This window comes from Neomonachus schauinslandi, chromosome 8, assembly GCF_002201575.2.
Source record: "Neomonachus schauinslandi chromosome 8, ASM220157v2, whole genome shotgun sequence".
Lineage (NCBI taxonomy): Eukaryota > Metazoa > Chordata > Mammalia > Carnivora > Phocidae > Neomonachus > Neomonachus schauinslandi.
Genome location: NC_058410.1, coordinates 54055622 through 54083024, shown reverse-complemented (window position 1 = coordinate 54083024; position 27403 = coordinate 54055622). Strand labels below are relative to the sequence as shown.

At 43.3% G+C, this 27403-nt stretch overlaps 1 protein-coding gene across 1 annotated transcript in view; it reads left to right on the top strand.

Moving 5' to 3' along the window:
* CRYBG1 (crystallin beta-gamma domain containing 1) overlaps positions 1-27403 on the top strand; it is a 193149-nt gene that overhangs the window by 139878 nt on the left and 25868 nt on the right. The window contains 7 exon segments of the mRNA XM_021693066.2: positions 6221-6811; positions 6814-7829; positions 12235-14560; positions 17508-17555; positions 17642-17760; positions 19389-19554; positions 21983-22122. Coding sequence (XP_021548741.2) covers positions 6221-6811; positions 6814-7829; positions 12235-14560; positions 17508-17555; positions 17642-17760; positions 19389-19554; positions 21983-22122 — 4406 coding nt within the window.

Below are 27403 nucleotides of genomic sequence, written 5' to 3'. Positions count from 1 at the left end.
TACATTTTGTATATTTGTGTGTGTGTGTGTGTGCATGTGTGTATTTGGGGTGGGCCATATTTATTACCACAAACAATACTGAAAAGAAAAAAAAACACAAAATGGAAAGAGAGAGAGGAGAGTAGGTAATTTGAAATGCCTATTCCAATCTAGGTCTGTACCATCAGGGATCCATCTCTAGATCCTCCCTTAGATGTACCTTCATCTGTCTGGGGTTCTGGGGCTGGGATGATATATCTGCTGCACGCATACCATGGAAAAACATGATTTCGATTTTCATTCTAAAAGTCTTTAGTATGAACATCCTGGAAGTTGTAAGAAAAGGGTAATATCTCCTCATGAAAGTCTTTCTTGCTTTTTGTGTGTTTCTCTTTCTTGCATCCCAACTCTCTACATCAGATTGTCCCTCCGACTTTGACTGTTTCTCCTTTTTCCCACTCTCCCTCTTTATTCTTTCATCATCACATGTTTTGAAAGTATTTCCTGCTTATCGAATGGAATTTGCTAACCTTTGCTTTTACTTTTTAAAATTGAAGGTTGGGGCACCTGGCTGGCTCAGTGGGTGGAGTGTGCAACTCTTGATCTCAGGTCGTGAGTTCAAGCCTCATGGTGGGCATGGAGCCTACTTAAAAAAAAAAAAAAGTTGAAGGGTTTTTGAAAGTTGAAGTACTTAAATCCCTTTATTTTTTAAGCCACACAACTAAAATGATTTTTTTAAAAAAAAACCTATGCATAAAAAAAAGTTCTCCCCAATGCAAACACATATACACTTGTTGAGAACCGAAGGTGTTATCAAAGTAACATGCCATCCTATCATTTACAATAATGTGCATTAGACTCATTCCTCATCATGGCTGAACTGAAGGAGCTACTTTAATTAAAGGCATTTTTTTTTTTTTTTTAAGAAATCAAAGTGAGTGCTTAGGGAATCACAAGTGCTGCAAAAAAAGAGTTACTTTTGTACATCAATGAGCCTGCTTTAGTAGGAGGCACATGTGAGTACATGTAAAAAGATCTTGACCTGCTTTCTGGAGTCAGGTTTGGGCTGGTAGCCAGCAGGAGCCCTGAAGAAATGGAAGTTTGTGTGCAAGGAGCTACACTGCCCTGCAGCATCCTCACATGGGCAGAATAGAGCTGCAGATTCTTGACAATACTAAGGCTTGCGCAAAAAAGATTTCCATTCTGTTTTGGTTTTGGGTAGACCTAATCATGTTTCTACTTATCTCCAAGAGTGTTGGTAACTCCCTTTGGGAAGGGAGAAGGGATGTACTAATTCCAGTAGCAGCAAATACTTTATGTCCACTGCTAGCTCTAAGTCCCTGTGCTAAGTGTTGGGAATGCACACAGGACATTTTTCCTGCTCTTAAGGGGCTTATATTCCACTTATATTCCCCAAAAGGTGGGAAACACATGAAGGACTTATTTTTAACCATATGTTAATTACATTTTCATATAATATGCTCAACATATTTTTCTTCAACCTCCAAATCTGATTTCAGGTAAAGTACTTCTAAATTTAAAGCAACGACTCCAATAGGCAATCAGGCGGTTGGGGGTGAGCGAGGGGGACCGTGGGGGAGTTAAGCACACTATTTTGCTTATATGTCCAGACATTTTCGTATGTTAGCAATTTGTAGTATATTAACAATTAATCCTGTATTTCCTGGCCTTTTGCTCCCCCTTAGTTGAGAGGATTGTCGAGATCTCTGAAATTACACTAACAGTACAAAGCGACTTTTACTCAGTGGCCGCTGCGGATCGCAGGCGCTGCTGCGGAAGGTCGGGAATCACGACAGCTCTGCAGCCAGTGCTGGGGGGGACTCCGCTTTCCGCTGGAGTATGGGCTCGCCTCGATGCTTACACACGCCCCTAACGAGCCACATTTCATATTAACCAACAAGAGCACTCTAAAACAAGCCCTAGCACACGACCCATGGGCCATCTCTGAAGTAGAGCTGTTGTGGACTGCACTCCTCCCCATTGGGCGGGAGTGACCGAGGATTCCAAGTGCAAGTTCTGCCCAGTGAGGTAGGCCGGCTGCCTTAAATAAGGCGGGCAGAGAGTACACGGGAAAGAGCTAACTGCAAAGGCGGGGGTCTTGGGTTGCAGGGCTCTGCTGTAGTCTGTGAACACCCAGCCCGAGAACACTCAGGACCCTGACCCAGCAGGGAGGGAGGAGCCTAGGAGAGCAAGAAGAAGGCTGATTGGCCCTCATGGCCTCTTAGCAAAACACTCCCCTTCCTGACAGATTGCGGTGGAGGTTGAGCGAGTAGGTGCTGAGCCCCATCCTACCTTTAGCACTCCAGGTGCAAAGGCTCCTACTTAAGAAGGTCCCTACTCTGTACTTGCAGGCCATTTAGTTTTTCATTGTCCATCTGCCATGCTCATTCTTCCTCCATGAACACTGGAAAGAAAAATCCCTGGCTGAATAGAAATACACGTCCTGTTTTAAGAAGGGGTGTTTCTCAAAGACATGACTGTGAACTTTACTTCGGATGAACTCTGCTCAGAGTGCCTTGCATAGAGATATGCTGGAGACGCCCAGGGACCTGTCTCCTGGGGGAAGGCTGCATTCCCCTGTAAATGAGGACCTAGCTCTTAAAATGACCCGAGGCTCCCATTAACTAAGAACTCTGAAATGGGCACCTGAGCCAGATGGATTGTTTCTCACGGGAAAGTTTTATTTTTAAACCAACTTTATTAAGATATAACATATATAAAAATTGTACCCATGTTAAGTATACAGTTTGATGAGTTTTGAAAGATATGTACATGTGTGAACTATCACCACAATTAAGATATAGAACATTACCTTTACCCCCCAAGTTCCCTTGTGCCTCTTTCCAGTCACACTGCACCCGTCCACCCCCTCCCTACCCTCAGGCAACCACTGATCTACTTTCTATGATTATATATTAGATTTGCATTGTCTAGAATAGCATATCAATGGAACCATACAGTATGTAACATTTTGAGTCTGGTTTCTTCCACTTAGCATAACATTTTTAAGATTTATCCGTGTCATTACATGATTCAGATGTTCGGCCCTTTTTACTGAGTAGTATTCTGTTGTATGGATGTACCAAATTTGTTTCACCATTCACCATTGATGGGCATTTAAGCTGTTTCCGGTTTTTGACAATTATGAATGCAACTGCTGCGAACATTCATGTATAAGCAGACAAAGCTCTACAATTCTAAGAAGTTCAATACACAAAACAGCAGCCTGGCAGGTGATAAACTGGCTGTGCTTCTGAGGGCAGGAGGAGTCAAGTAGTTGATGAGGCCGAATTACAAAGAGCAACCGGTTTTGTAAAAAGCAGCTATAGCCAAAAATGAAAAAAAAAAAAATGCCTGCACTGAGGCAGATAGGACTGCTGATCAGGCACCTTTCAACCGCATGGGAAAAATGGATTGCAGCATGATTGGCTGGACAGAGTAATACAATACACTTAATGGTTTTCCTTTGACACGGGCTAAAATTGAGCCAACAGTCTCAACCCTTTCTGCCTGGGTACTTCTTTAGAATATGTTTGAAGGCCTGTCCACGCAGTGGAGACAAAGTGCTCCATCTCCATTGTTAGAAAGACTACTGGTGGGGTGCCTGGGTGGCTCAGGTCATGATCCCAGAGTCCTGGGATCGAGCCCCTCATTGGGCTCCCTGCTCAGCGGCGAGTCTGCTTCTCCCTCTCCTCCCCACTCGTTCTCTCTCTCTCAAATAAATAAAAATTTTTAAAAATCTTAAAAAAAGAAAGACTACCAGCTGTGGAACCTTGGACAGGGATAATAAACCTTGGCAAATGGGCATCAGAAGAGTACCTACCTCAAGGGCTGTTAGGATGATTAGATGGGATTCCATGTAAATTTGCAAATGTCTAGCGCCTAAGAAGGGCTCAGTAAGCATAAACTATGTTTAAAAATCATGTAATACCTTTGACTTAGAGTAAGAATCCAAATATATTCCTTAGGTAGTTGGAATGTTTACTTTTCTTCTTAAATCACACAGTGAATTCTTCCTATATTATTTATATAACCATTGTAGGATTGAATTATTAATCAAAATCTGATTCGAGTTTAGAAGCGTATCAGTTCAGTCACAAAAGCTCCCAGTGGCTGCAACAGGGGCCCATCTCTTCATGCAGCAGCTAGCTAGTTCCAAAGCTCCCGCCAGGTGCTTCTCAAACAAAAAGAATCACTCAGGGCTTGTCAGTAAATGTGGTTCATGAGCACTTCCTCAGAGCCGATTCTGGGGGTGTATGGCCAGCATACAACCTCTTCCTCTGGGCTGACTCTGTCTCAAGGGTGCCCTCTGCACCTCCCCGTCCTCTGAAAGGAGTCGCCATGGTGGAGCTGAAGGAGCACGTGTTGGAAGCTGAGGACTTGGGTTTGATCCTGACTTTATTGTCCTACCCCCTCTTTGTCTCTTTGCGTTGGAGCTAGGATGTCGCAGAATTACATGATGTCACACTGCCTCCCCGAGCTGTCTCAATAAATGCTTGTTGACCGTGTTTATTTCCATGGTTTATCTTACAGTCTTTCCTATTTCCCACCACTTCCAAAGTCCACTGGCAGCATTTAACTCAAAGGAAATGGAGCTGCTTTGAACAGTGATTCAGAAATCTCTCTGTAAACAGTCAATATTGTAAAAACTGCCCTGAATGTTCGCCTTCCAGGAAAGGTGGGGCTCAAGCTAGCTCCCAGGTTTTAAGTGGAAGAGGTAATTCTTGGGTTCTTGTAGCCACACGTGTGGTCTTGGTTTCAGTGGGTTCGTTACGCTGAGCACGCGGCCTTCCTTTAGGAGCCAAGGCTGGGCTAGCTGCCGAAGCTCCTACCCTTTCCTAGGACGGCCTCCTCCTCTTCCTGCCCGCCCCGGGCCCTCACCTACCCCCTCCCCAGGCAAACCCCGGCCGCCGCAGCGCCCATTGGCAGGTTTGCTTTTATTGATAAGTTCAGAGCGGCCTCCGCGTCCGGCGCCGGCACCAGGTGCCCGCCGTTTGGCTCCAGGCTATGTAGGAGGTGCACGTTTTTCCCCCTCCCCGAATCCGTGCGGAACGACGCCGGCGGCCCAGACCCCTTCCCACCGCTGGGTCGGCTTCCCGGGCTCGCGCCTGAAGCCCTGCGGGGCGGTGAGGGACGGGCCTCCGGCTGAGGTCGGCGTGCGCAGAGCCAGCTGCGCTCCGGTCCCCCGGGGCCCCCCCCCCCCCCCCGCCGCCCGGGCCGGAGGGGCGGGTATGCGAACGTGGTCGCCCTCCACCTTCGCCCTCCTTCCTCCAGGTACTCCCCGTATTTGCACTCCTAGGAGCTCCCCGCGGGGGAAAGGCCTCTCCGGTGAGCTCCAGAGCGGCCGCATCGCTTTGGGGGGGCCAGCGGGCGTTTGAATGCCCGCGTGCTTCTCCCATTGGAGGAGTGCGGGCCGGGCCCGCCGGGAACCACTGGTGTGGCTACCCGCCGACCCAGGTGCTCGAATCCTGGTTTTCTAAAGAGTTTTCATTTGCGGTTGTGTTGCACCCAGGTGGCTTCTTTCTGTTCTAGAACTTTTTACTCATTTTCCTTTCTTCTTACAAAAAGAAAGGGCGGTGTTTAAAAACAAAAACACCTCTCCTTTAAGATACTTTAGGGGCGCCTGGGTGGCTCAGTCGGTTGAGCGTCTGACTTCGGCCCAGGTCAGGAGCTGCCTTCGTGCCTGGGGTCAGCCCAGCGTGGGGGCTCCCTGCTCAGCGGAGAGTCTGCTTGTCCCTCTCCCTCTGCCCTTCTCCCCCCACCCCTCCCCAACCCCGGCTCTTGCCCTCTCTCTCTCTTAAATAAATAAAATCTTTAAGATACTTTAGTGTGTTTATTGCTGCCCTGTAGTCACGCATGGCTGTTTTGAAATTGCATCTTTATTGAGGAAGAAGGAAAAAGCAAAAGCTAGAGAGACCTGGGAATTGTTTATTTTGTATATATGATTATTTGGACCTTCCGAATTCTCCTTTAAAACACAAGAATTATAGTTAAAGGAACTGTTATTCCAAGTAGCACCTAACATAGATGCGGCTTAAGAAAAATTTGAAAATCTGAATTTATTTTGTTGGAATAAATGTAACAAAAACACAACTCTACTTTTCAGTTAGACTGGTTTCTTACCATTTGGGCTTGTAGTTCTGCAATGTACTTACTACTGAGGAGGGGGAAAACCAGATTCTCATAGTTTCTCTCTCCCCCAACCCCTTTTGTTTTCCAGTCCAGAGCACAACCACTTGAAGAAAACAAAAGGAAGCCAGTTTTGGGGAAACTTGGCAATCTGTTCACGGCTGGAAGGAGAAGGACCAGCAGAAACGGGTTAGAGAGTCCCACCAGCTCCAGTGCCAAATCAGTGCCTCGCAAAGATGTAACCTCTCCCAAACTCCCGGAAAGAGAGAATAAGAGTAAAGCCCAGGGCAGCCAACCAAAGCAGAAAGACACGTGCGAGCAGGGTTCCCCGCAGCAGCAGCCCCGGGAGTCGGAGGAGCACGCCGAGACCCGCGTGCGGGTAGCGCCCCCCGACGCCGAGCTGTCACCTTGCACGAGCGGCCGCGCGGCGGCTGGGCAGCAGCGCCAGGAGAGTGATTCACTCCAATTAGAACCTCTGGAAGCAGAGGGAGAGTCTTTCCCAGGTGCCACCACCGCTGCCAAGCAGCTGCATTCCCCACTTGAGAATTCCTCCAGGCAAGGGAACGCAGAGACGCCGGCCGGCAGTCCGCAGGAGGACGCTTCCCCCCGCGCCGGCTGCGAGCCGGGGACAGCTCCGGGTGCGAGGGGTGTGCCGGGGTCGCCCACCAGGGAGCGGCCCGCGGGGGGGGGCGAGGCGAGGCCGCTGACAGAGACCCCCGTGTGTGTGCCGGGGCAGGCTCTCTGGAGCCCCAAGACGCGTGCAGCCGGCCCCCCGAGGACGCGTCCGCTCCGCCAGGTGACCTTCGGGCAGAGGGCGAGGGGAATTGTTCCGACTCGGCGCAGGCAGACGGCAAAGCCGGGCCCCGAGGGCTGCAGGGCCTGCCCGGCGAGCGCGCCCACCCCGCCACCGTGTTAACTTTGGACATCTACTTGAGCAAGACTGAGGTGGCACAGGTGGACGAGCCGGGCGCGATTCCTCCGGGCGCAGAAGACTGCGGCGATTCTGACGATATGGAGAAGAGGTCGGGCGGCCGCAGGTCGGGCCGGCGGAGAAGGTCGCAGAAATCCACCGACTCCCCCGGGGCGGACACGGCGCTACCCGAGAGAGCGGGCGGCGACGACGCGGTGTTCGACTACGAGGTGGCGCCAAACGCGGCCACGGAGAACGGCTCCGCGGAAAAGAAAGTGAAATCTCCGCGGGCTGCCCCCGACGGGGGCGTTGCCTCCGCTGCGGGCGCGGAGTCCAAGTCCAGCCCCGGTTCCAAGGGGCCGCTCCGCGGGGAGTCCGACCGGGGCAAACAGACGCCGCCGGCCTCGTCCCCCACCAAGAGGAGGGGCAAGAGCCGCGTCCCCGAGGCCGCGCCCACCTCGCCTGCCCACGGCCCTCGGGCTCCCGCCAAGGAGTTCCCCCCAAAGAGGGCGCCAGCGCCCGATCCCTCCGCCAAGGGCGCCGCGGGGGACAACGGGGAGGAGGCGGCCCGGGTCGTCCCCCGCGAGCTCACCGTCAAGAGCAGCTCGCTGCTGCCAGAGATCAAGCCCGAGCACAAGAGGGGCCTGTTCCCCAACCACTTCGACAGCCGGGGAGAAGGTAGTCGAAGCAAAGAGCTGGGCAGATCGGCCGGTGGTTCTGACGCGGACGGCTTGAAGCCCAGGCACCATTTCGGGGCGGGCAGGTCGACAGTGACCACTAAAGTGACCCTGTAAGTAGCCGCGGACCGGGGCCTGGTGGAGCTGTGGGTGTCGGCGGACGTTCTGGGTGGTGTTTCTGGGAGGCTCCGGGGTCTTTGCGTTTGTGGCAGAACTATCTGTGCGCCGAGTTTTCCCCTCTGTTGAAACGGAGATAGTGAAGGGCCAGTTAACACAGTTCAAGAAGACGACACTTCGGGAGCCTAGCCGGGTTGTTAATTACTGTTCTGATAGAATGTTTAAGTTGAATGAATGTAAAAATCTCTTGAGGCTCAATGTTTACATCAACAATTGAAAGACGACCGCTTGGCCTGACGTGAGCTAATCCTTTATTCAAAATGTACACCAGCATTCCTGGATAGGGCATTCTTAAAACACCTATGCAGTGGGGGCGCCTGGGTGGCTCAGTCGTTAAGCGTCTGCCTTCGGCTCAGGTCATGATCCCGGAGTCCTGGGATCGAGCCCCGCATCGGGCTCCCTGCTCCGCGGGAAGCCTGCTTCTCCCTCTCCCACTCCCCCTGCTTGTGCTCCCTCTCTCGCTGTGTCTCTCTCTGTCAAATAAATAAAATCTTTAAAAACAAAACAAAACACCTATGCAGTGGATCTGGAAACATGGAGCAAAAACTCTTACGTTCATTATGACCCAGTAGTAGCTTTGACATGTGTGGGTTTAAGAGAATTCATAGAACTTTTTCTGGAATTTAGTGCAACTTAAAATTTCTAATTCCCCTCCTTAGACTGTTCAGGGGGTTAGTGGCATTTTGCCCCCAGGTTGAAGAGTAATTCTTAGTTATTGAAATGAAGAAAGAATAGTGTTCTTACTGGGGGACTTTGTTAAATCAAAGGACACATTGGAAGGATCAAGCTGAACAACAGACTGACTACCTGCTATTAAGTTCATTGATTTTTTTTCCCCCCAAATATTTATTGAGTGCCTTCTGTGCATGGTATTGTGCCAGGAACTATGAGGCAAAAGTCAGACTATGACTCAGTATATTGCTCTTGAGAAGTTTATGGCCCACTCTGGCACGCAAGATGCAGATAAATAACCATGAGGTGGTGGCTGAGGGAACTGCTGAGTGGGTTATCTGCTGTAAAGTCTGGGGAAGTGCAAAGCAGGAGAAATCACCATTGGCTTTTTGGAGATGGGCTTGCGCCTTGAGGCTAACTGAGGTTTGTATAGGTGGATGGGGTAGGGAGGGTTCGCTATAAAACTCGAGATCATCTCCCCTTCCCACATTCTCACTTCCCCACCTCCCAGCTAGCGCCTGTGAAAAATGAGTATCTAAACTGCGCAAGTTTTTCCCACATTTGCACATTTATTAAAAGAGCTGGTATTTTCACAGCATTTTGATTCTTAAACCGAATAGTTTCATTCTATTTGAATTCTTGAGTAAGTAAGCTTTAGAGTAGGCAGTCTGTTTGGTAAACACTTGAGGGAAAACCTACTTAATGAGTAATGTGTGCTACCTCCCCAGTTGCCAACCTGGAGACCTTTTGATAAAGCCAGCTATTTATTCTGTAACGGCTGTGTCAGAGAAGTAACCCGGGGTAAATGATGCCCATTATTTGTAGAAAGCCCAGTGTGACTGAACATTCAGACCTCCTAAGTGTGAGCTTAGAGAAATGTTGCTATGGAGCTGTGTAAGGACGCCTTACCTGCCTTCCAATTGCAGAAAGCCAGTGGAAAAACCAGAAATGTTACAAGGAGTAGGGTAAACAAACCTGGGAAACGTTCTCATAATGAACTCTTCATGTGCTGTTTTCGGTACAAGCACTAAATCAAACGTCTTCTCTGTGCCAATTATTTTCTACCTAAAATTTTCCCTTTGCAAGGCATTTGGCTTGTGTTTTCCACAGGGCCTCACGCTTGGTGAATTAGCAAACTATTGAAATGGGAAATTAATTCCTTCTCGTTTTTTTCTGTTTAATGGATTTTTTTCCCCCAGTTTTTTCCTCTGATTGTATTTCAAGAAGAAATGTTATTCAGATTCTTTTTAAAAACAATTTGTGTCTGATGTTTTAGTTAAAATTATTTTATATTTCCTGAAAAAGGACTATACAGCAAGTTTCTTGATCCTGTTAGAAAAATTACATCTTCAATTCTGTACCAAGTATTGAATGTTGAGATTCTTAACAATGGTTATGTTTAGAATAAGGAAAATTTTCCTCTCCTAGCCATGGCTTTTTAAGACACCAGATTATTTTCCCCGCTCACATTATAATAAAGGCATTAAACATGAATTATAGAAGCCTTCCTTTTAATCAGTTTGCGCTAGGTTAATTGTAGTGACTCTTAGTCGCAGAACTTAATAACACAGAAAGTTTGGTAGTAAAATATATTTTGATCTTGGTGTAAATCTTTAATGTGCAGATGTGTTTCCTGTCCTTAAGGTGGCTTGTTGGCTAACCTTTGGTGTTTTCCATTTACATAGTAAGATATGCTTTGATGTTTGACTGTTCCTTGAGCTGATTAGTGAGAATTTTTAAAATGTATATGTACTGGTATGTGAACATCCTTCATTAGCTGATGGCGTTTGTAAGCTCTCCATTTCTACTCCACTGGTTTTGGAATTTAATCTTCAAGGTAGTGTGTGTAAGTTAATTTTCCTTTTAAATTTAAGCTGTGCACCCACCATGTGGGAGCCTAACTATCTTACGGAGATACTGGGGAAAGCAACGCCTAAGAGAAATTCATGAGAGTATATCAAATTTAGTATTTAAATCAAATTCCTAAAAATAAAAATCTAAATTCCTAATGCCATATTTAGGAAGGACTTCTCAAATCTTTTCAGTCTTCTCATTTTATCCAAAAGGATAAGGTGTCTCACCCAAAGTCATATTGCCTGTTCCTTCAAAAGGTTCCTCTTTCTTGAAGGTCAATGAATCCTTGTGGAGGCAGCATGAGATTTCTGTGTGTCTCTACTTTTCATTATCAAGGTGGCCTCCAAAGTATGATTGCTTCAGATCTCATGCTAATTCATTGACTTCTTGAATAGGTAAAGCTGGAAAGAACCAGATTTGGCCACTGAGGTCTGGGGGTGCAGGAGCGTGGAGTGGTCAGGAGCATTGCCTCTGAGACCAGAACGCCTGGTTTCAAACCCTCGCCCTGTCACTCACTGGGCATATGGCTTCTGGCACATTACCTGCCTTTTCTAGGCTTCAACTTCCTCCTCTTAAAAGAGAATGTATAAAATAGTACATTAGGCAAGCAGAGTGTTTGTCAAGTGTGTGTCAATCCGTGATTGTTAGTGGTTATTATCTCTTCATTTCAGAAACCACTAGGCCTATGGTTCAGACATTTTTTTGTGTTTAGCTTTGGAGCCCATTCTTCTAGGAAAACTTATATAAAAGTGATATATGAAACAGATAAGTAGAAGTGCTTCTGGTTGAAAGGAGGGGGGCTGGCCCCAGCTCTGGCCCTCCAGCTCTATTGTCCGCACTGTAACTGTTGAAGAGAACCCCAAGAATCCCTTCAGCCATTCCTTGGGGAAGGTAGGGGTGGGGAGAGGACCAGCTCTGTTCTAAACTATCTAGTTTGTTTGTTTTTTCCAGGTAGAGAAGGTAGCAAGTCCAGTGAGTTAACTTGACCAAGCTCACATAGATAATCAGTTTAAGAGCCAGGACCAAGGCTGGTGAATGTCATAGAGAGAACATTTTGTTTCTCAGAAAGAGAACAGTGTATACCTTCAAAGATTTATGATTTCCACTAGGGGGTAATAACCAAGAAACATTATAGTTTCTCTCTAGAGTAAGGGGAGACTCCCTTTGCCTCCAAAAAGGTGACAAAACTACCAATTGAGTAACTGATAAGTAAATTATGGTACATCCATATGATGAAACTTTTATGCAGACATTATGAAAAACTTCAAATTTTTTAGTAACTTGGAAATGAAAAATGTGAAATATAAGATTAAGTAATCTTTTTTTTTTTTAAAGACAAGACCTGAAACTCTATGAACAGAATAATTGCAATTCTGTTAAAAATATTTTAGTATGTATACACGAAAACTAAATTATACTAAAATGTTAACAGGGAGATTGTTTGAGTGGTAGGAGTATGAGTGATTTTTCATTTTTATATTTTCCAAATGTTCTGTAGTGAACACACTTATATAATCAGAGTAAAGGTATATGAAGGAAGATGAAGGGGATAAAAATTAGATACTTGATAAACTTGCTAACCTCCCACCTCTTGACTTTCTTGGCTATAAAATTTTCTCATCTATCATACAGAAGCAAAGCATCCACTAAAAATAGTTGATAGTGTATTTAGGATTGTTTTAAAATAGTCTCAAAAAAACAAATGTTACCAGAAAGATGTTGGCTTTTCATAATAATAAATGTTTTATAATAAATTGGTATGTTCACTTTTTAAAACTAGGTCAATAACTTTATCTTACTGCTTTATTTTTGCAGCCCGGCCAAGCCCAAACATGTGGAACTAAATCTTAAAACTCCTAAGAATCCTGACAGTTTGGGAAATGAGCATAATCCATTTAGCCAGCCAGTTCATAAAGGAAACACTGCCAACAAAATCTCCTTATTTGAAAACAAACGGGCCAACAGTAGCCCAAGACATGCTGACATTCGAGGCACAAGGAATACTCCTACCTGTAATAAAAACTTTGTCGGGAGGGCGAAGCTGAATTTAACCAAAAAAGCCAAAGAGATGGAGCAATCTGAAAAGAAAGTAATGCCAGATAGTCACCAGAATGGTATGCTAGCGAAGGAAACCTCGCCAGAATCCAAAGTTACGGAGGAGGAGATCCCGCCAGCAGCCGAGAGCCCCAGTGCAGGAGGGATGGAGGCTGAGCCTACTGAGGGTCCAGCTCTTGGTTCTCCGCTTAACCAGGGCGATAGAGCAGAAGTGCAAACAGATGCTGGCTGCCCTTCCGAAGCAGTGGTTACTGCTCTGATTCCTGTGGACCACAAGCCCTTAGGAGAGGATGACTCAAAGGCTGCAGACAGCAAAAGACTTGCACTCGAAAATATGACTGATCCAGCACAGGCTGTTCCCGCCATTCTTGATACCAAAGATTCCCCTCCAACAGCCAGACCAAAGCCACAGGATACATTTTCTGACTCACAGCCCCCATCTGAGTCACCTAACGGGCCTTTTCTCTCACAGCCCTCACCCAAAGACACACGTGTTCAAGCTCCCGGAAGCAATGTTCCATGCACTGATCTAGAAGTGTCAGAAAACCATCATGAATGTGTTCTGCCTGTGTCACATAAGAATGAGGAGAAAGGACTACCCTCCAAACCCGCAGGAGGAAGAGAAGGAGGAGCAACAAGCCCTCCTCCTCTGTCCACAGAGCACAGCCCAGAAGCTGTGGGAATGGAGCATCCATCCAAGGTCCTGGTCCAGGTCCGGTCCTTTGTGCTCCCGGTGGAGAGCAGCCAAGATGTGGGCTCCCAGGTCATCTCTGAGAGCTCTGAAGTTAGAGAAGCACAGTTGCCAAGCTGTCACAACCATGACCTTGAAGTGGTTTCTGTTGCAAGCTGTGCTCCCCAGAAAGAGGAAGAAGGGCTGGGCAGTGAGAGCCCCTCACCCAAGCACATTCATTGCAAAGAGGAACATGCAACAAAATCTGGCCCACAAGTCATGCCACCAGAATCTGAGAAAGCTCTGCCTATACGGGCTCAAAGTCAGGGCGATAGAAAATCCCTGAAGGCTGACCCTGGCAGCAGAGATCATTTGGAAACTCCTCAAAGGCCAGATCAAAATGTTGGGAATGGCCAGGCCAGCCCCAGTCTTTTGAACATTTCTGTGGGTAGTGATGACAGTGTATTTGATTCTTCTTCGGATATGGAAAAATTCACTGAAATTATCAAAAAGATGGACAGCACCGTCTGTGTGCCTCAGAAGAAAAAGAAGGCCAGGGTGCCCAACTCGCCTGCCCCTCCCTTTGTCATGCCTCCAATTCATGAGGACAATTTAGAAAAGGTGTTAGATCCCAATGTGTTTACCTTTGGTTTGGGGAAGAAGAAGGAAAGCCAGCCAGAAATGTCACCAGCTTTACATCTGATGCAGAACCTTTACACAAAATCCAACCTGAGGCCCAAACGCACATCCACTGAGCAGAGTATCCTCTTCAAGTCCTCGTACACTCACACTAATGGGAAAGATGAACCTTCGACCGTTGCGGAGACAAATGACAAAGAGAACAAAGATGTCCCCAGTGGCGGAGTCAAGAGATCCAGGCTAGAAAAAAGTGCACTCTTTTCCAGCATGCTGCCTTCTTTACCACAAGACAAAATCTTTTCTCCCTCTGTGACATCAGTCAGCACCATGACCACATCTTTCAGCACTCCTCAGAACACTTCTCTTTCTCGGGCTTCGGCGTTACCGCCCAGGGCTGAGGGTGCCCCGCCCTGCAGTGCAGACAAAGAGCAGCCAAACCTTCCACCCAGCAACGTAAAGGTCTTCAACTTCAACTCGACAAATGCATCTCCTTTGGGTTTGAAAAGCGCAAGCTACGTGGAGAAATACCTGCCCAAAGAGGAAACCAAAGAAGACCTGGGTTCACGAAGCAACCTACACTTGCCAGATACCAAATTTTCTGAATTTTCTAAACTGAAGAACAGTGATGATCTGGAAAAGGCTAATCGTGTCGAGAGTGTTCTTAAGCCGAACTTGCCAAACTATGGAAATAGCGACACAGACTTTATGAGTCTTTTCAAATCCAGCTGGTTTGACCCAAACATGTCTTTTTCTGCAATGTCATTATCAGATACAACCGTAAGTGGCAACATATTACCATTTATTGGGGGTATTTATAAAATGAGAGGAGAAAGGGGTGATGAGCCATTCACGTTCTTTTAAATGGCTGTGCGTGTGAATGATAGTTTTCTATTCATTTATCACATTGAAAACCTACTATGTGTATAAAGGACTGCTGGGGGCCAAGGAGAAAACTACTAAGATTTCTGTCTTCAAGGTATTGGTACTCTAGTGGGGAAACTAAGCTATACATATTTTAAGGCTTATAAATTTATATGTTGTATTCTGAAAGGTGTAGGTAAGGTACCTTGAGAGTTCAGAGACAGACAAGTTGTTTTTTCTTACCTAGTTCTGTGTGAAAATGCTCAGTGCTCTGCTTAGAATTTTGAAGATCTGTAAAGCTTCTTCATTTATTCAGAAAAGCCCCACCAAGAAATCTTATTCCTAACCCTTCTCTTGTGATGTAAGATTCACTCTTACATTAGATGTAACATTAGATAACTATCCCATGCAATTCAGGAAGTCATTTCTCTTTACTTGGAAGTTTCATCAGGGAAACAGTTTTTCCTACCAAGCTGTTGGGGCAGAAAGAATTTTGGTCTACATTGGATCTTTCCTTTAATACTGTAGAGAGGGCAGCAAAATATGATTTTGAGGAACAGTCATGATTTCTCCATCTTCTTTTATCCGAATTCCAGAAGTTGTTTTTTGTTTTTTTTTTTTTTTTTTACTGAGTTTTTGGTGTGAATTGTGTGTCCTTCTGTTACCAAGCGTGACACTCAAGTGGAGAGAGGACAGTGAATGAGGAAGGCAGAATATAAGTTCGAGAGGGCAGCTCTGCTAGCCCCAAAACAGGAGGGAACCTCTGCATTCCTGTTGCCCACTCTGTGAACTAGGCTGTCTGGCCAGTGTAGACCATTCTGCTGCACAGGGTAATCCACCAGAAGATACCATGCCCTCTTCTTCATTTGAACAGGTACTGCAGCCTGTTTCCGTTTGTTGCGTGGGCTTTGGCTCAAGCCTAGCATAGAATATCATTTTGGAAGCTCTTTCAAAACATATGTTTGTGTGTCCATCGGAAGTTCAGATCCCCCTTTTCAAAAATGTTCAAACTTTTGGGTCTCAGGACACCTTTATATTTAAAAATTATTGAGGGCCCCAAAGAGCTTTTGTTCACATGGGTAATGCCTACTGGAATTGATTATATTAGAAGCTAACAGTAAGAAAAATTTAAAGCATGAGAACACACGAGCACACCTTCCATTGATCATCAGAGCAGTGGTGTCATCACATGTCCTGGACCCTCTGGAAAATTCTACCGCACTCTTGTGAGAGAGTGAAAGAGAGAAAGAGACTGAAAAGGGAAAATACCTTCTTCTTCTTATGAGAAGTGTTTTGACCTCATTGACTTCCTGAAAGGTTCTTGGGGATCTTCCAAGGGCCCCAGGACCACACTTTGAGAACCACTGCTGTAAACAAACAAAACCGAATCAGCCCGTAGCACTCAGAAATCAGGTTTTTAGGTATTTCTCTCAAGCACAAAATTTCCACTGGTCTACTTTCCATTCATTACAGCCTTCTTTTCTCTTTTTAATAATTCTTAGATCACTTCTCTTATTTGAGAGCAGTCTGTTGAGTCTGACAACAGAATATACAGTTTCCCTGTGGAATCCCTTGAAAAATCAAGCCAAGTAGAGTAAAAAGGGGAAACAAAGTGTTTTATATTTTCTCTAAGTCTTTTTATGGTTAAAAAAAAATTTTTTTTTCCTTAGGTCTTGGGTTTTGTTTACTCTATGACTCTTCTATCTTTATTGTCTTACCTGAATTTTGTTTTAAATTTCAGGCCTTTTCTTCAGCTTATCCACTTCTAATGTGTATATATATAAATAAGTAGATGGTATTTTTATTTTTAATAGTGTTCTACTGAGGCCTTCCTGTGGTCTTTGGTATATTCTACTATGATGCAAGAGTGCATCAGATCAAAGGCAGTCCTTAGAATAAGCATCCTGGTCAGCATTGAAAGTAGTCTATATTTTATAATATTTTTTCATGTGTAATTACTATTTTTATTACCTTATGCATTTTTGGTTTTAATGGTCTTGTCAGATGTTCTTGAAAATGATTAGTTTTGGAGCCATACAAAAACATATTTTGTCCTTCAAAACGGGAGGATTAAGTATACTATGTGCAATATACATTGTGATGTATACCATAAGCACCCTTTTATTTAGACTAATACTTGTTATATGATGGTAAGATGTTACAATGAAAAGACAATATTTATAGATTCAGATAAGGTGTGTGTATGAACACATAAAATTGATGTAGCTCCTTCTAGATACATGATTAATACTTTATAATTTCTCTTTGTTTGATGTTATACAGAGATTATTTGAATTATAATTTCTTAGCTGAATTCTTATTCTGTGAGCTGATATAAAACATAGGTCTGACTCTTCAGCCCTGATTTTTCTAGATTGGTGGAAAATGAGGAGAAATTGAGGGGTGCCTGGGTGGCTCAGTTGGTTAAATGTCTGACTCTTGATTTGGGCTCAGATCATGATCTCAGAGTTGTGGGATCAAGCCATGCACCAGGCTTCTAGTTGGGTGTGGAACCTGGTTAAGATTCTTCCTCTCCTTCTTCCCCTCCCCCTGCTCCCTCCCTCCCTCCCTCTCTCTCTCTCTCTCTCTCTCTACTCCTCCCTCCCTCCCTGCCTCTCTAAAAACAAACAAACAAATAAATGAGAAATTGAAATGGCACATTTAGAGGAGAGAAACCTCTCAATTTAATAATGCAGACTCAAAGAGAGCTTTAATATAGCTTTGGCACAGATGACGGTGGATTGTTTCAAAATTGATGAATTATGAGACAAATAAATATGATCTTAACTGATCATGGGCAGAGAAACTCTGCGGAATGTTACACAAAGTTTAATTTGTTGTGTTTTTGTTCATCTGATTACAGACATTTAGAGGAAGTCTTACAAATAAAATCAATCCCCGACCTGGAAAGGTAAGATGATGCTCTGTTTTCTAGTCTAGATTTTATTTTGGTCTGATACCATTCAACCATCTGCTGCCACTTTCATTTTCTTGTAGGTAGTGATCTACAGGGACCCGGATGTGTCTGACGCGTGCATTGAAGTTTTCAGTGACATTGAGGATTGCAGCTCTTGGAGCCTCTCTCCAGTGGTAATCGTCAAGGTCGTCAGAGGATGGTAAGAATGGTGCTTTCTGTTCCTGATTTTTAGAGGGTGTGTGTTTTATGTTTTTAGTTACCTTTTTGGTCTTCAGTACTTATTTCAAATTATGCCTTTAGTAATGTAAAGGGCAGAAAATACTAGTCTTAGGGGTATTACAGGAAATTCATATCTAAGAAATTACGTTTTTTAACCCTGTTTCTGCTTTATAGAGGTGATGCCTGTTTATGCTAGAAAAGTCCGGCACGTGCAGCAGTACAACTTCCTTTTTCCCATATCCCCCCACATCACACTGGCTGGGACTACTGAACATGGGAGTCCTCACTAACACATCTTTATGAATTTTCAGTGAGGTTGGGAAGAATTATGCTAGTCATGTTGGTAGAATTTTAAATGTTCTATAAGAAAAGACAGTGTGAATGACTAACCTAAACTTTATTTTCCAACTTTTCAGCAACTGATGGTTTTGATTAAAGAAAGTGGTGAAAAAATTATTTACCAGCTTGACAGCTTCTAGGAAATACATAGGAAGTTGAATTAAGAAAAGTCATTTTTAATAAATCACTTATCTGGCAAAAGGACTTATCTTGATACCTATCTTGTTTGAGATAAAGAAGACTGGGCTTTAGACATTTGTGGTTTAAAAAACTAGTAAGGTTTGCTTTTTTTTTCATTTGATTATATATGCAGCATCTTTCCTGTTAGGTTTTAGATATTTTAACGTTCTTCTATGTATTCAACACATTCATCACAAAAATATAATTAGCTTTTGTTCTTAAATTTGAAGACCGAAAATAACACTAAAAACAAATGTTATATAAATTTTGTTTTTAATATAATAGTGCTCTTTATTTTTTTTAAGATTTTATTTATTTATTAGAGAAAGAGAGGGAGAGGGAGAAGCAGACTCCCCGCTCAGCAGGGAGCCTGATGTAGCGCTCAATCCCAGGACCCTGAGATCATGACCTGAGCCAAAGGCAGATGCTTAACCAACTGAGCCACCAGTCGCCCAGTGCTCTTTTTTTTTTTTTCTTTTCAATTTCTGTTGGCTTATCTCTTAAAAGCATAAGCATCTAAGAGCAGCACTGTCGTATATTGATATGAGATTTTCTTTAGTGTTTGGATGTTTGTTGTTGGGAAGGATATTTTTTAAAATGCTCTCCATTACCATGCATATAGTACTTTGTATCAATATATCCATTGATATAGTTCTAGAATATAAGTAAAATCCCTCTAGAATTGTTTTCTACATATATAAGGAGAAAAAAGAATTCTAGGAAAAGTCCATTTATCTGATGTATTACCATTTTAACTGGTTGCTAACTGACCATTCTATAGAACGTTAGTAACTCTACGATGTTCATACTGATACCAAAAGTTCTTTAAGATCCTGATACAGTTTTTGGATTTTCAGAGGCTTAATTATGCCCAGTAAATTTAGTTTTAGAGCTTATACATTTTAATTACTAGAGAATTGGCCAGTATATATATGATAATTGGCCACAATATGTGAGAGAGAAAGAGAGAGAAGAGAAGGAGAGGGAAGCAGGGGACAGGGTGGGGGGAGGCCATTGGCTAGAATATTTGAGTCATCAAAACTTCTCTCACCAACACCAGCTAATAGTTTCGCTGTGTTTTACTCTTAGTTGGATTTTGTATGAGAAACCAAATTTTGAAGGGCACTCCATCCCCTTAGAAGAAGGAGAATTGGAACTCTCTGGTCTCTGGGGTATAGAAGATGTTTTGGAAAGAAACGCGGAGGCAGAGTCTGCTAAGCCTGTGGTGATTGGTTCAATCAGACATGTGGTCCAGGTAGGTTATGGGAAAACCAGAATCCATTGATTCATTCAGCAAGTATTTATTGAATGCCAGGGATGATTCTTTCTTTGAGAGAAAAGTTCATTTTATGAAATAAGTGATTGGGAAAAATACTTCATTGGTGCTCTATGAATATATTTTCTATAACTTCAGTGTTTGTACACTTGAATTAGAAAAGAAACATTCTAATTGATTAGTTATTTTTTTCATAATAAATCTTGAAGGTTAATTTCTCACTCCTGTCCCCCATCCCCATCTCCAAAATGTATTTTACTTAATAACCTGATTTGGATGAATTCTATATGAACAGATTTTTCTTTTACTTTGTTTTTTGGTTGCTGTGTAAGTTCTGATTACCTTGAGTGGCTTATAGGAATTCTATTTTGGAAAAATAAATAATCCCAAAATAATCCAGTTGAAAGTTCAATTCTGGGGTTTCATGTGGGTTTAAGAACAGTAGGTAGTTGAAGTCACTTTAGGGACTGGCTAAAATGTCTTGGTTCCTTATTTGTTGATGAGGAAGTTGTCTTTCTGTGTGGCTGTTGAGAATTGATGATTCTTTACCTTTAAAAATCTAGGTAATGGTATCTTCCAAGTGGAAGATTAAAACCCCATTTGTGTAACAGAGATGGGCGTTTGGATGAATAGGAAGATAAGGAATGTTTGTAAAATGAGAATGAGTAGGAATGAGTAACAGTTTTTGGCAGAGGAAAATGCCACTTGATTCTTAAGTCAACATTTCTGAGTGACTTCAGTGATCATTGGTATTCTAAATGATTTATCTTTTAATAGTTTTAAGTACATAATGTGATAAATCTTACAGAAGACATGAGGATCCCTGTTTAAAAATGTCATAGTCAATGGGATAATTCACCTGTACTTTCTATTTATGGCTCAACTAATATTGGTAATAAAGCAGTGTTTAAACATATCATCCCAATCCACCATCATGAGATATCCTCTCTTATTTCTTCTGACTTCTCTGCTCTGTCTTGGCCATATTCCAGTCTGCTTTTTCTGTAGTTGTAATCATGATAATCTCAGGGTTGTGAGTTCAAACCCCACATTGGGCTCCACCATTTAAGGAAAAAACAAAACAAGACCAAACAAACAAACAAACCAAAAAAAAACAAAACAAAACTGTAGTTCTCAATCCTTTTTCTCTCTCCATACCCGTTTCCCTGAAGATTACATGCCCTTTGGTCAACATCTCTCACTGATGTGTAACTGTATCAGGTTCTGATGGGTGGGGATTTAGAGGCACTCAGGGAGGGTAGAGTAAGGGAAGTGCAGCATTTTGTAAAGAGGGGCCTCCTGTTTTGCCTGATAATAGCCAACTTAATGCAATTCATGCTCTTCATGTTACTACAAGGTTTGGGGTTTCCAAGAAATGGTGTACCATCATTTATTTTACCTTCTTTCCGTGGAATTTAAGGTTGTTTCTAGATTTGTTACTATTTTAAATAATGCTGTATGAACATTTTTGTGCATTTAATTGTTTATAAACTGCTGATTTATTGGGATGAATTTTTCTGAATGGTGTCATGTTAAAGGATAGGGATACATTCATGGTTCCTGATATATTATGATTTTTTTTTTTACAGATTATGTTTATGGTTACTTGAAACATGAATATAAATCACAACATATTGAAAAGGTCACCTTTTTAGTTATTAAATTTGTTCTTTTTGGTAATGGTTAAGAGAGCCTCCCCAGAACCTACCCAAGTGTCATTTCTTCTGTATCTCAGTTCACCTAGCTCAGCAAGATTAAAGTTCAGTAAGTGTTCGAATAGCACTTAGGCACTCAACCAGCAGAGACCTTTGAAGTGTTTGATGGGCAGGATGTGCATGGCATGGTACACTGACCATAGTACAGAGATTTGTAAATCACGGTAAATGTGTACCATTGCTTTCACAGCTTAGACCAAACCAACATCATAGCGGTTTGGTCCATAGTCAAAGAGAGTTACCACAGGGAGTTTATAGGCATAAAACAGCGGTTGAGGAAGGCCCCAAATGCAGCCCCTCTATGGACTAGAGAACCTCTGGGCTTGGATGGTCATGTCCGAGTACAGCAACTAAAACTCCAATCACCAAGGAAAGCCAAGCAGTTACTTCAGTGAGGATGAGAGAAATAAATATGTTCCAGAACTCTAATGAAATAAATTTCTGGGGATTTTTGTTTGAATTTAACACTGAGCTAGACGGCTAAAGCAACATGGCTGCCCCACAAGACCACATATTACTAAGTCATGGCTGAAAACGGGGAAGGGATAGATGGCAAGTGCTCTGTGAAATGTATGTGTATTTAAAATTTATTTTAATTATTTGAAAAAAAAAAGGATAATGAGCTTATTGTAAAGTTAAGTACATGGTGTAATGATTAAATATGTGTACTTTTTTTTTTTCTCTCTCTTCAGGATTACAGAGTTAGTCAGATTGACTTATTTACTGAACCGGAAGGGTTAGGACTCCTAAATTCTTACTTTGATGACACTGAAGAGATGCAGGGGTTTGGTATAATGCAGAAGACTTGTTCCATTAAAGTACATTGGGGCACGTAAGTATTTTGTTTCAAGTACAATTTTTTTTTAAAAGGTCTATTTATTTGAGAGGCTGAGAGCAAGCACACAAAGGGAGACAGAGAGGGAGAAGCAGACTCCCCATCAAGCAGAGAGCCCGATGCAGGGCTCAATCCCAGGATCCTGAGATCATGACCCGAGCCAACGGCAGACACCCAACCTACTGAGCCACCCAGATGCCCCTCAAATACAATTTTAATGAAGCTTTTTGTGAGTGTCCTACTGGAAAGACTTAAGATACTCTGATCTGTTGTCCTATTAAGTAGCTATTGACTAAAAAGGTTTTTTTGTTGTTATTGTTATAAGGCCCACAAAATTCTGATTCTTTTGTACGTGTGTTCCTATGATACAGCTCTCTTACAAACAATAACGATTTCTTGGGGGAAGTACCTGGGAGGAAAAAAATGCATGTTTAATGTTGGGATTTCCTTATCACAGAGGATCCCGATTCATTCTGAGCTGAGTCACAGCTTTTACCTTCATGGTAATCCAAAGGAGGTAATTCAAAGCATGTGTTCCTGATATCTCAGGAGGGATGGAGGCTAACACCCGTGGTACTTTCCTTCCTTGAACATTTTCACACAATGCTGTCTAGAGCCCCTAGGATGTTGGTTTCACAAATCACAGGAAACTGCAAGAGTATTTTGAAGGAAGTGGGAATATCTCAGATGGGGGAAATCAGGAAAGTGCAGGTGCCGGTCCTGAGTCTGGTAGTCTCCGAGGGGGAGTGCACAGCTTGGGGCGGTGAAACACAGCCACTGAGGTGCAAGGAAAACACACCGAAGCTGCTTTCGGTTTCATTTAAAATCTCTTCCTTTTACAATTTTTATTTTTGTGTATGTTTTCTGTTAAATTCATAAAATATTATGTGCTAGTGTGTATCCTTTATAGATATTCATATATTCAGAGAAGACTCAAAAGTTTTTGTCAATGGGGTATGCATAAGACAATACCTGTTTAATGTGTCACAGGGTAAATAGTACAAGAAACATGCATTAGAGAGAGAAACCGTGGTAGTGGCATCTTAGATAGGATGGTCAGGAAAGGTCTCTGGTGACATTTCAAGTGGAGACCTGGAGGAAGCGAGGGAGTCAGCCCTGGGGATGCCCGACGGGGGGAAGGGCAGGGGCCAAGTCCCAGGCAGAAAGCAATTGCAAAGCCCTGCTGGGCGGGTTTGGGGAACTGCCAGGAGGTCAAGGTGGCTGGAGCAGGATGTGAGATAGGAGGTGAGCTAGGAGGACCGTGATGGGAGAGAGGCCTCGGTAGGCCTTGGGAGGGATTTTAGACTCCTCCAAGTGACATGGGTGATCTCGGGAGGATTTTGATTTAACTTGTGCTTTGGAAAGCTCACTCTCACTACTATGTAGAAAACAGACTGTAAAGAGGCAAGAGTGGAAACCGAGAAACCAGTTAGGAGGCAATTGCTATTATATAGGCAAGAGGTTTCAGTGGTTCAGACAGTGCTGGTGGGAAGTAGTCCGATTCTGGATACATTTTCCTGGTAGAACTGTCAACGTTTGCCAACAGACTGTATGTGAGGTGGGAAGGGCTGACAAATACCTAGGGTTTGGGACCCCAGCATTTATTGTTATGGAGAAAACAGGAGTTCAGTTTTAGAGAGGGGAAATTGGACAAGCCAACTGTACATTCAAATGAGAGTACAGGAGGCTGAGTGGGTACGGGGGACCAGCATTCAGGAGGCAAGCAGGACATAGAAATTCAGGAGTGGGCCGCATGGAGAAGGTCTTTAAATCCTGCGCTGGACAGATCTCAAAGGGAGGAGGGAAGCCATCTGAGCCCTGGGCATGTTTGTATTTGGTGGTTGGGAAGGAAAGGAGGAATCTAAACAAAGACAAGGGCTTCATCTCCTCCTGCCTTTAATTTTTCTTTCCACATCAAAGAGATCTGTATATCTTATTCCTCAAAGTATGAATGTTAAATTGAGAAGGACCACTTTCCTTAGAAAAGAATGAGATCGACATCTGCTATATGTTAATCTCAGCGTCTGGAAGGTTTCATGACTCAGGCTTGGGCTCTGTCGAAGCGTAATGAGCTACACCTAAGTAACGTCTCTTACCTTTGCAGTGAGTTTGACTCCTCTCACAGGGGCCGGTCACAAACCTGCCATAGCGTCCAGTTTTGATGGTCGTTCATTTCTGTTGCCATTAGGATAATAGAAAGCTGCTTTTGATGTCAGTTCAAAGTTGGGGTCCTTGAACTTGGTTGGTTAGTTTTGGGAACAGGTCATTAGTACTTTCATAGATCTCCAAGGGGAGTCTTGATGGGTTGGGAGAATTCAACTGATAGTAAATACTGAGCTCATTTTGCTTCTGTTGACACACTGATGCCCTGAACCAGTAGGAGAGAAGTCTTTGCTGTGTGAGGGACTTCCTTAGATTCCATTAGGAGATTTATTCCAGGGCCTGTTTACTGTGGGTTAAACTTCTCTACACACACTCAAAAGAAGGGCATTTCTTGTCAAATTCTTATTTGGGAAAATGAGAAATTTCTAAAATTTCCTTTCAGGTTGTATTGAGTGTAATTTGTTTTTAAGCTTTTGTTTTAATACCTGGCTAATGCTATACCCATCCTCCCAGAAGTGAGGGTATACCTTGGGGAGGGGGGGATAAATTTCTAATAAAACCAAAGAATTTTAGAACTTTAACAGAAGCATAAAGAGCATGTGTTCCAACACCATTGTTTAACTAAGGAAGACTGGCTTTAGTCATTTTCTCAGGGTCAGGATTAGTTGTTAGCAGAACAGGTACTCGAATGCTGATGTTCTGAAGTCAAGGGACAGTTTTTAATAGCCAAATATTCTTTGATCAATTTTATTGTGAATACTTGATAGATACAGAAGAGATAGATATGTGTGAATTACGAAGCCTGGTACTAAGACAGATCCCTGTGTGTCCACCACCTGACTCAGGACCTCACCATTACCAGCACTACCACACCCTGTGTGGCCCGCCCTGGGCCCATCGCCCTGACTCCTCCACCCTCTGGAATTTTGTGTTTTCCTTATACCCTTATGTTACAGTTTTGTCCCTGAAAGATGTTAGGTCAGCTGTCCTAAAGAATATGCCACAGTCTGGTTTTGTCTCTGAGTATTTCCTCATATCATTTCACCTGCCCCTCTATTGCCCCAATTTTCTGTATTGAATGGGTTAGGTCTAGAGGCATGATCAGATGCAGCTTTGCAAAGGACCCTTCATATGGGTACTGCTACATAGTCACGTTGCATCACAGAGGGTGGCATGTGCTAACCGGCTTCCCTATGAACCACACTGAGTTTGGTTGCTTGGTTAAATTGGTGCCTCCTGCATGTGCTGTGATGAGCACTCGGTGTCATCCGCAACTGATGAATCGCTGAACACTACATCTGAAACTAATGATGTACTGTATGTTGGCTAATTGAATTTAAACTTAAAAAAAATTTTTAGGGGCGCCTGGGTGGCTCAGTTGGTTAAGCGACTGCCTTCGGCTCAGGTCACGATCCTGGAGTCCCGGGATCGAGTCCCGCATCGGGCTCCCTGCTCGGCGGGGAGCCTGCTTCTCCCTCTAACCCTCCCCCTCTCATGCTCTCTGTCTCCCATTCTCTCTCTCAGATAAATAAATAAAAAATCTTTAAAAAAAAAATTTTTTTTAAATTGGTGCCTCCTACAACTCTCCACTGTAAAGGGACATTTTTCCCTTTGAGATTCATAGCTCACCCTCTAAAATAACCTCAAATTGGCATATTCCTATTTAATCATTTGAGTATCCAGTTGGTTTGTATAAATAGCCAATACTCACATGTAGCCATGTCTGGAGAAAAAGACTGAGGATCCAGCTGGAAATACTGTGGGGGTTTTTTGGTCTGTTTAAGAACAAGTGAACAAGAGAAGACCAATTTTTCTTGTGTGGCTAAAAGGTATTTCTGAAAGAATAATTACAAAATGTTCTTAATATGTAGAGAGCCATTATAAACATACAAATGAGTGTTGTTGAAATAATATTTTTTTAACACTTTTTTTAAAAAGCTCACACTTTATAATTGTACTGTTTATTCATAATGTAGGTAAAAGCTCATTACCTAAGTACATGGGAAAATATGAGTACCTTTAGAAACTGAAATAACACTACCTGAGGATAGTTTCCCCCTCTCCTGCTGGCCTCATGAATAATGTATCTTGTTGGAATAGAACTTAGGAAAAATGAATCATGCTCTGTGTGTGAGTTTTCAGATTCCAAAATCCACCCAACATTGATAAGTGTGGGTTTGAGTTTCCTTCCTGCTCATCAAGGACACCGTCTTTCCCAGTGTGTCTGTTTGTGTTCAGTCTTTTGACAAATTCCCCTTTACCCCAGATTATCTCCCTTCTATAAATGTTATGTGACTAAATCACATGCTTCGAGAAAAGTGAAGTGTTTAGTATTAGATGAATAAATGCCCTCAACTCGGACTGTAGAAGGGAAGACCCCCCCCCTGAATGGGGTCCTGTGCTCAGCAATACCTCAGATTCTCCCAAGCATCTGCTTATGAGCCGTCTGCTGAGCTTATAAAAAGTTCCACCCATTCACTTGTGAGGAGTCAGACCCCACGGCCCTTGGCTTGGTAGCCTAATAGCACCATTTCTGACAAAATGCCATTATTTAGTGTGCCTGTGAGAGCTTTGAGCTCTAAGAAATATGTAACACATCCCTGCCTGTCATGCCTCAAACCCAAGGAGGTTTAAAGGACCCCACTCTTAGCCTCCGTTTTCTTGTGGTTTAGGGCATTGTAGTGCTATTTTTTAAAAGATAAGCCTTTTTCCCCCTTAATTTTTTATTGAAGTGTATGTAATAATATTTGTACAAAAAAAGTGCACAACAAATCATAAGTGTATAACCTGAGTGAATTTTCAAAGTGTATACATCATCTAGATCAAGAAATAGAAGACAGCCTGTATCTCAGAAGTCCCCTTACTTGTGCTTCCTCCTGCCATCCTCTTACCCCCAATATAACTATCACCCTGACTTCTAACAATGTGGATTAATTCATTTTGATTGCCCACACATACACCACTCAGTCTGTCAACATTTGTGTGTGTGTGTGTGTTGACAGGTCTTCAGTACGATTTTGATTGTAAATCCCTGTGTAATTAGTGAGTCTAGAGAAGCTACTGTTTATCGAAGGGAATCTTTAACAAAACCCATCACCCAAAATGTGCCTTGGGCCAAAATTGGGAACAAGAAGAAGTCAAAGAGGGAGAATCAGGCCCATTTTGCTGGTAAAAG